Below are 9,457 nucleotides of genomic sequence, written 5' to 3' on the forward strand. Positions count from 1 at the left end.
ACTCACATTGTCTTAATTCTGAATAAACATATGTTTTTCCACAAAAAAAAAAAAAAAAAAAAAAAAAAAAAAAAAAAAAAAAAAAAAAAAAAAAAAAAAAAAAATTCTAAACCCATATTAATATAATACTAATTTTCCATTTTTCCGATGGGCCATTTCCGAAGAGTCCAAAAATATGGGCCAAATTAATTTTCATTTCATCGAGCAATCAACACACGATATGTCAGATACCAATACAATATCTAAGATACTTAGCTATAAGCTACGGTCCGATTTGAACCATATAAATGACAAGCCTGATTCAAATCCGAATTTTGAAGAAAAAAACGAAGCAGCGGAAAAGAACATCGAGCTTGAAAAATACGCGGTAATGGAGTCGAACGTTGCCGATAAAAAACTGCAAGGAGAAGTCACCCTTGCCGAAGAAAAGCCAAAGGAATACACAAGATTAAAAAATCGTGAAGAAAATTCATTCTGCCTTTGGAACTTCTTCTTCTGCTTCTTCTTCCCCTTTGTGTGCCGGCGGAAGCCCCTCTCCGACGATGACATTTATGAAGTGCATCAAAAGGACAACACAGCAAATGTTTCCAAAAAGTTTATTGCTGCCTGGGGGCCTCTTTACGCAAAATATGTGCAAGAGAAGGCTGAAGAAGAGCAAAAGAAAGCTGAAAATCCAGAGTTTGCTTCGCTTTAAAACCTTGTAAGCTTTCAATTCCTTTATTTTCAAACTAACTTTTTTCTAGATATACAATGAAAAAAATAAAGCCTCCACCGCTTGCAGGGACTGTCATAAAATCTTTAATCACTCCAGAAATAGTATTTGGTCTCTTTCTGCAGTTACTGGCGTATGCCGTCTTTTTTTTAAAGGCATTTTTAAATCAAAATTACCATAATTATCTTTGTTTTTTCGAATATTTTCCTTTTCTCCTTCATCCTTTCGAAAATCACTCGCTGCTATTTTCACGGGGCCTCAACATGTAATTTTAGAACCGGATTCAATTTGGTGCAGCCAATCATGATGAAAGAGGTTTTGAAAGCAGTGACATCCAAGGGAATCTATGACTCAACAAACGGAATGGCTGGATCCAACACATTTCCATATGCAACAGGAATCATACTGATGCTGTGCCCCATTCTGAATGCGCTGCTTGACGGATGCGGATATCGGCTGCTTTACCATTTTGCGGCGCAAATTCGTGCAGCATTTACTGGGGCCATCTACAGCAAGACACTCCTTTTGAACATCACAGCGCAGAGCAACATCGATACAGGGAGACTTCTTACGCTTATTTCCACGGATGCGCGGAATGTGGCAGAGATGATTCCGATGTTTTTGATGATGCTTTGGATTCCAATTCAGATCCTTGTGCCATTCGGCTTCTTGATTGCAGACTTCGGAGCTTCGACACTTGTTGCTGTGGCTGTTATTGTCATACTCCTCCCTGTTGAGGTTTGAATTTTTAAACTTATCTTTCTTCTGAAGTAATAATCATGATTATTCGAATGTTTCTTGAACGTTTCTTGAATTTTTCGAACATTTGCATTTTTTTATTTTTGCATTTTAAATAGATTGTATGTGTGACGATCATGATGGCCAGAATGAAGAGCTATCTTAATCTTAACGATGCACGCACGAAGATTACGAACGAAACACTCCAAGGGATGAGAGTAGTGAAATACACCGGGCTGGAAGAAGCGTTTGTCGCAAAAATCAACGAGCCGAGGGGAAAGCAGATAGATTCGGCAAAGTCAATGATCACGATTATGCAGATTATGAATGCGATAATGCGTGTGACGCCGCAGCTGGTGAATCTTGCGACGTTCTCAGTGTACATCTTCACAAACAACATTACGCAAGACATGTTTGCGGTGTATGTGATGGCTAATTTGGGGTTTTTGACGTTGATGACGCAGCCGACGACAATGCTGCCCATGATTTTCCAGGGGATTGGACTGATCAACGTGTCCATAACGAGAATTCGGGACTTTCTTGTTCTGCCTGAACTGAAAATCGAGAAGAGGGACAAACCAAGCGATCCGACGGTTGCTTTGATGATTGAGAACGGCACGTTCAAATGGGGCGAGCCGCCGGAAATCCCGCTTTCCATGTCGGAGCAGGCAGCGCTTAAGAAGAAGATGGCAGAAAAAAAGAAGGAAGCAGCACAGAGGCTGAGGGAAGAGAACAACAACGCGAGCGATGTGGCACAAGCCCAGCAGCAGATGCAAACAGCAGTTGTCTCGTTAGCATCATCTTCTGCTTCATCATCGTCGTCTTCTTCGTCGTCTCCATCGTTTGCTGCGCCTTCTTACTCCGCGCCTTCATATTCTGTGCCAACATATTCTCAGTCGACTTATGCCTCGGAGGCTGAAGTGGAGACACAGCTGGCTTCATCCAATTCGCAGATGCCGTCTGTTGTTCGGTTTGATGCTGATTCTGCGTATGCGCCGGTCTTTGCTGAGACAGCTGCTGGCACTTCAGCAGATGCGCCTCCGCCGGAAGAGACAACGCCGAGGCTCGCTCCAATTGCACCAGCAGGCGCTTCAATGGGTGTCTCAAACGAGAAAGCAGCAGTGTCTGTGTTTGTGCCGACGCCGACGACTGCCTCGTGCGACGGGGTTTCGTCGCCGGCAGCCACGCCAGGGCTTCCGCACTCTGTGTTTTCTACTCCTGCGCTTGCACCCACACCGATCTTCTCCAGCACACCGTTTTCGTCGGCATCGCCCAGCCCAACACCCACGCCTTCTGTGTCGCCTTCGGAAGGGAGAAAGAACGAGCCTGTTCTGCGGGATGTGAATGTGGTGCTGAAGAAAGGGACGCTGACGATGGTGGTTGGGGGTGTGGGGTCTGGGAAGTCGTCGCTGGGGGCGGCGATCATTGCAGATGCGGAGAAAGTGAGCGGGAAGGTGGAGGTGGATGGGGAGGTGTCGTACTGTGCGCAGACAGCGTGGATCAACAACAACACGGTGCGGGGGAACATCACGTTTGGGTGTGCGTTTGAGGAGGAGAAGTACAGGGAGGCGATCCGTGTGTGTGCGCTGGAGAGCGACCTGAAGCTGTTTGCGGCAGGGGACCAGACAGAGATTGGGGAGAAAGGGGTGAATCTGAGTGGCGGGCAGAAGGCGCGCATTCAGCTGGCGCGGGCAGTGTACTCGGACAGAGACATCTACATCCTGGACGACCCGCTGTCGGCGGTGGATGCGCATGTGGGGCGGTATCTGTTTGAGGAGTGCATTGTGGGGACGCTGAAGAGCAGAGGGAAGACGGTGCTGCTGATGACGAACCAGCTGCAGTATCTGGACCGGGCAGACAACATCATCCTGCTGGGTGGAGGAAGGATTGCAGCGCAAGGGACGGAGAAGGAGCTGCGGGAGCGGGGGATCGACTTCAGCGAGTACATCATCCGATCGAGCCACAGCGACAACGACGAGGATGACGATGGCGAGGACGATAATGATGAAGAGGAGGGAAATAGTGGTGAAGGCAAAGATGAGCATCATCATCACCACCACCGCAGCCATCATCACAAAAAGGGAGGGAAATCGGCAGGGATGAAGTCGAGGAAGAGGAGAGAGGAGATGGCGCGGGGAAAGGCAGGGAGCAGCAAAGGAGGAGAGGAGAGCGAGGAGGAGGGGTCAGAGGCAGGGAAGCACATGATGACAGAGGAGGAGCAGGAGACAGGGTCGGTGCCGCTGAAGGTCTACTGGGAGTATCTGGTGTCGCTGCTGCCGGGGTGGGGGATTGTGCCGTTTGTGGTGCTGATGGTGGCGGCAGACGGGGCGATAACGATGGGGTCGTACTGGGTGGGGGTGATTGGGACGGCGTCTCAATACCCATCTGTGTCGTACGAGTGGAAGATCGGGATCTACGGGCTGCTGGCAGCGGGGGTGCTGGTGCTGCTGCTGATCCGGGCTGCTGTTGTGCGGCCGATGTCGGGCAGGTCGAACAGGAAGATCCACAAGGAGCTGCTGGAGAGTGTGATGCACTGCCCGTCGTCGTTCTTTGACACGACGCCGATGGGGCGGATCCTGAACCGGTTTACGGGGGATGTGCCGCAGGTGGACCAGCAGTTGCTGTCGCAGCTGCTGCAGGTGGTGTCGATGTGGCTGGGGCTGGTGGGGCAGGTGGTGATTGTGGCGGTGGACACGGTGTTCTTCCTGGCGATTGGGCTTCCGGCGCTTGTTGTGTATTACGTCATCCTGAGCATCTACTCGCGTGCGTCGCGGAATCTGCAGCGGCTGGAGTCGATGTCGCGGTCGCCGGTGCTGTCGGTGTTCAGCGAGACGGTGAGCGGGGCGGGGCTGTCGACGATCCGGTCGTACCACCTGGAGGAGCGGTGGAGGGAGCGGTTCTACGGGCTGAACGACGAGTGGAATGTGCGGTTTGTGCTGTTCCGGGAAGGGCAGAAGTGGGCGACGGTGCTGTCGTCGTTGGTGTCGACGGTGCTGATGGTGGGGGTGATTGTGCTGGGGTGGTTCTACATGGAGCCGGCGAAGCTGGGGGTGGCGATCTCGTCGGCGATCACGTTCTGCATGCTGGGGCAGCAGATTGTGCAGCAGAATGTGGAGCTGGACTCGCGGATGACAGGCTATCAGCGGATCAAGTTCTACTCGACGCAGCTGCCGCAGGAGAAAGATCACACAAAGAAAGAAGGAGCAATTGAGCCGCCGAAAGAGTGGCCGGCAGAAGGGAAGGTGGAGTATGAGCATGTCACTTTCAGATATCGGCCGGGGCTGCCGTTTGTGCTGCGGGATGTGTCGTTCTCGCTGCGGGCAGGGGAGAAGATCGGGGTGTGTGGGCGGACAGGTGCTGGGAAATCTTCTTTGCTGTTTGCGCTGTTCCGGCTGGTGGAGCTGGATCCGTCGCTGCAGCCGACGATGATTGATGTGAGCACAGGGTTTCCGATTGAGGCAGACCCGAACGAGGAGCCGAACAGCGGGCGGGTGCTGATCGACGGGGTGGACATCTCGAAAGTGAGTCTGGGGAGAGTGCGGCGGTCGATTGCGATCATTCCACAAGATCCCACTCTGTTCACGGGGACACTCAGATACAACCTGGACATCGGGGGCAGGTGCAGCGACGACGAGATCTGGGAGGTGCTGGTGCTGATTGAGATGAAGGAGATTGTGGCGGGGCTGGAGTATGGGCTGGACACGCAGATGGCAGAGGGCGGGTCGAACTTCAGCGCCGGGCAGCGGCAGCTGATCTGCTTCGGGCGGGCGATGCTGAACAAGTGCAAGATTGTGATTATGGACGAGGCGACCGCGAATGTGGATGTGGAGACAGACGCCAAAATCCAGAACACGATCCGGCGGGTGTTTGTGGAGCAGACGGTGATTGTGATTGCGCACCGGCTGAACACGATCATGCACAGCGACCGGATCATGGTGATGAGCCAAGGGCAGGTGGAGGAGATGGACACGCCGGCACGCCTCCTCGCCAACCCGAACTCTGCCTTCAACGCCCTCATCCAGAGCTTGAATGGTGATTAGGAAAAAAAGGTGCAAAATAAAAAGGAACTAAATATTCTATTTCATTTCATTTGGCTCAGCCATTCTTCATTTTGTTGGGGGAAAAAGAGACAAAAATGAATGAATGGCTGATGAAGCTGTTGATTTTCCATTCCAAAATGGAGAAATCAAAGAATAAAGAATATCATTTCATTTTGATTGATTTCCTTTCCAATCCATTCGCTTGATATGTTTGTAATGTGCATCCTGTTTGATTTTGTTTTGTTGTTGTTGTTGTTCTCTTTTGAATGTGCACATTGTTTTGCTTGATGATTGAACCATACATTTTTTGCTCGTTTGTGTGTATGTATCAAGAACTATATTATCCCTTTTGTTTATGTTTTTTGTATTTCTATTTGTATTTCTGTTTGTATTGTATATGCATTTCTTTTTCTTTTGTTGAGCAACTGGATTCTCATCCTTTTGCCTCAACCATCTCCTGAACAACACGTAATAATCACAGAACTTGTGTTTTTGTATCCTCAAAAGAAAATGTTGCAATCAAAACACACATTTATTTCATTCCCTGTTCCATTAGCTATGGCAGCCAAAACATACTTCGAAATGACTGAAAAGAAAGGTTATAAATATTCGAGATAAGAAACTGAATTAAAGTGAAGTGGTAAATAATAATGAAATGTTTTCATCAATTTAATATTGTTATGCTCTAATATTATGCAGTTAAATGAAAAAGCAAATCTTGCTTTTTTTTTAGTTTTTCTAAGAATCAAAAATTGTTTTTTATTTCCATAAAATGTACGGAACAATTGCAAAACTTTAAAATGCACCATTTCTTCAAAATTCACTTCCGATAAATTGATCACAATTATTTGCTTTGGTAGTGGAATACTCGCATTGATTAGTATGCTTTACAGAGTTTTCAATCAATTTAATCCAAATTCTTGCGTTTTCCTTCCCTCGAGCACGAAGAACGAACACATTGCTTGCTTTGTTGCTCTTTGCTTTGTCGTTTCTCCAAGAGAGAGTCCAAGATTGGGGTGAATCCAACGGAGCAGTCAAGCTAAACTCGTACAACTCATTCACACCTATCCGTGTTAAGTTGTGCAAAGAAGCCCCGTACAGAGAAATAATCCGTGCAGGCTCAGAGGAAATGGGATAGAACTTGAAAAATGAAAAAGGGAAATATTTGAAAAATTAGCGATTTGATGAAATTATTTTAATTAATTGAACATCAGATGATATAAATAATAATAATAATAATAATTGAACACAGTCAATGAAACAGAAGATTCATCAAACCTTTTTGTCAACCTCCTTCACAGGGACATATCTCAGTTGGTGATAGAAGAGCTGGAACCAGCGTGGCCGAAACAATGGAAGCAGCTGCCCTCTTGAGAGAAGCATGCCTTCATAAAGAGGATGCTCCATTCTGCAGCATTCCGGAGGTGTAGGCAAGTTAGTGAGAAACAAGCTCTTCAGCGAATTGCGAGATGAAGAAGAGGAACAAAATGTTCCAGAACGGGATGAAACGGAAGAAGTTGATGACGAAGAAGAAGAAGAAGATGATGAACTTGATATTGTTCGAAATGGAAGAGGAGAGGCATCACTAGAGCGAGGAGTAAGAGAACTCACAGAAACAAATCCAGACGGAAATGAAGAAAGCGACAAAGAAGAAGATGAGCACATTGCAGAACGAGAAGGAGAAGTCTGTTGAAAAGCAGCGGATATTCTGGAATTTGGTCGTTGAGGCTGGCTTTTCTGTGAATTGGATGTTTGAGTGACTGTTGGAATGTGCAGGTGCTTCTGCTTGTTTGACAGATGAAATGAAGACTGGCCAACAGACAAAGACCGCTGGCGCATCGCAGAGTTATTGGACGATGAATGCGAAATGGTGGAAATCGATACAAAGCTCGGAAGAGATGAAGAGCTCGAAGAACTCGAAGAAACAGGAGTTGGCGAAGGAGACGGAAGCTGAGAAGATGCTAAAGCAGAAGAGCCAGAAGAGCCAGAAGATGAAGAAGAATGTGCAAGAGGTGCAGGAGAAGGATTTGATGATTGCATATTTGACGGTGAGGTTATAAGCTTTTCAGTTTTTCTGTGGACAATGCCTTTATCTCTGTATTGATGACTCTGCTGCCCAGCCTGAATTGTGGATGGAGAGCATGCTGTGATGCCAACAGCAGGCGAAACAACGCGAAACGGAGTAAGGGGCGTTCCTCCAGAAACAATTCGTGAAGGCAACTTTGAAAACATATCAAAAGAAGGAAGAGAATGAAGTGAGATTGAAGCAATATCTGAATGCACAGCAGAAGAAGATGATGAAATATGCTTTTTTGTATGTTCATCAGCGTTGAACAGGGAAGCTGGTGAAGATAATGACAAAGGGGACACTTCTGGCTCATCCTCATCAGATGACTCATTTTGTGTATGGACAGAATCACTTGAATGTTCACGCTCTCCAAATTGAGGAGGAGGTGGCAAAGGAGGAGGAGGAGGAGGAGGAAATGGAGGAGGAAGCGATGGAAGTGCAACGCATTCTGAAGAGCCAAAGGAAGAGAATCGCAGGTGATGAGATGGAGGTGGTGGAGGAGGAAGAAAATGAACAGATGTGAATGTCATTGGAGGTGGAGGTGGAGGTGGAGGAAGAGCCGGCAGAGCAGACATAGCAGGCATAGCAGGTGATGCAGGGACATGAACTGTTGGTATTTCTTTATTGTTCTGATGTAAGGAAGATGTGCAAGTAACAGCGTTTTCTTGCAATAAAGGTAGATCGTTTTGCTCACTTTGAATGGAGCTTAAGGATGATCCGAATGTAGCAGTCACAGAAAGATTCATGGAATTCATCAGTGTTGATTCAGACGATGAATGAGACATCGAATGATATGGCGTCTGGTCAGCTGTGAAGCTTATTGGTGTCTTTTGTGAAAACTGCTGAGAACAACAATACGCAGACGGAGGAAGAGGCGGTGGAGGCAGAGGCAATTGAAACTGCAATGGCTGGATGATTAGAGGCTTCTGTGGAATTGAAGGTGATACAGCCAATGAGATATGCTCGTTCATTGCTTCTGCATTTGCTTGTGCCAGAACAGAGGAAGGGCAGGGAGTGACTGATGATGAAGAGGAGGTAGAGCAAGGAGAGCTGACAGACGGACTGACAGACAGAGAAAGGGCTGTGGTAACAGCAGCAGAAGATGATGATGAGCGAGGGGTGGCTGATAGCAGTGTTAGAGTCGATGGAGTGTGAGTGAAAGAATTAGGCAGTTTTGTGCTGAGAACAACGGTTGATGGCATCTTCTGCTCGAGCGATGGAGAAAATAGAGGGACAAAGCGAGACGAAGAACGCTGATGCGAAATTTGCATCTGATCTATTTTGTTTTCAGAGGGTTGTGCTTTGTGTTCTTTGATGTTGGATGATTGTTGGTTATCGATAGCATTTGAGAAAGATGCATCTTGTAAAGCATTACTTTTTATAAATTGTGAAGCACATTCAAAAGATGTCCCAGAAGACTGTGACGAAGATCTCATATGTTTAAAGTTGATTGCATTTTGAGACTGAAATTGAGATTGATCGAATTTTGCTTTTGGCAAACTCGGAAATTCATGAAATTCTTCGCTCCCATCTATTTCAATCAATTCAATAGCATCATCAAAAAATGCAGTTCCATCTTCAAACGCTTGAAGCGAATATAGCGATGAGTGAGATTTGCACTGCGAACACGAGGGATCAAAGGCCGTAGATGATAAGCACATTCTAGGCAATGGAGAATCAAATAGCAATGAATGAAGTGAAGAAGGAGTATTTTCTGCCTGATCCGTCGTTATCTCTGACAACGGTCGTAGTAATTCTTCAAAGCTCCGAGTTTGATCCACAGAAAATGCAAGAGGAGAAACGTTTGCTTTAGAATAATCCCTTAAATTCTGTTCAACGCTTTCATCATTATTTGTTATTAAACTGGATTCTCTCACATGAAAATGTTCGCATTTGCCT

At 46.8% G+C, this 9,457-nt stretch overlaps 2 protein-coding genes across 2 annotated transcripts; one reads left to right on the forward strand and one right to left on the reverse strand.

Moving 5' to 3' along the window:
• Positions 1-370: 370 nt before the first annotated feature.
• On the forward strand, positions 371-5,971 carry MONOS_17811 (putative ATP-binding cassette transporter sub-family C; the record flags this gene model as incomplete). Its single annotated transcript, XM_067870768.1, has 4 exons — positions 371-678; positions 744-845; positions 988-1,450; positions 1,570-5,971. The coding sequence occupies 4 exons, from the start codon at positions 371-373 to the stop codon at positions 5,488-5,490; spliced, it is 4,794 nt and encodes a 1,597-aa protein (XP_067724717.1). The 3' UTR covers positions 5,491-5,971.
• A 332-nt stretch (positions 5,972-6,303) lies between these two features.
• Positions 6,304-9,219, reverse strand: MONOS_7894 (uncharacterized protein; the record flags this gene model as incomplete). Its single annotated transcript, XM_067878256.1, has 2 exons — positions 6,304-6,630; positions 6,769-9,219. 2 exons carry the CDS (start codon positions 9,217-9,219, stop codon positions 6,304-6,306), a joined length of 2,778 nt encoding a protein of 925 aa, XP_067724718.1.
• Between the last annotated feature and the right edge of the window lie 238 nt (positions 9,220-9,457).

This window comes from Monocercomonoides exilis (genome assembly GCF_001643675.1).
Source record: "Monocercomonoides exilis strain PA203 chromosome Unknown scaffold32-1190040, whole genome shotgun sequence".
NCBI lineage: Eukaryota > Preaxostyla > Oxymonadida > Polymastigidae > Monocercomonoides > Monocercomonoides exilis.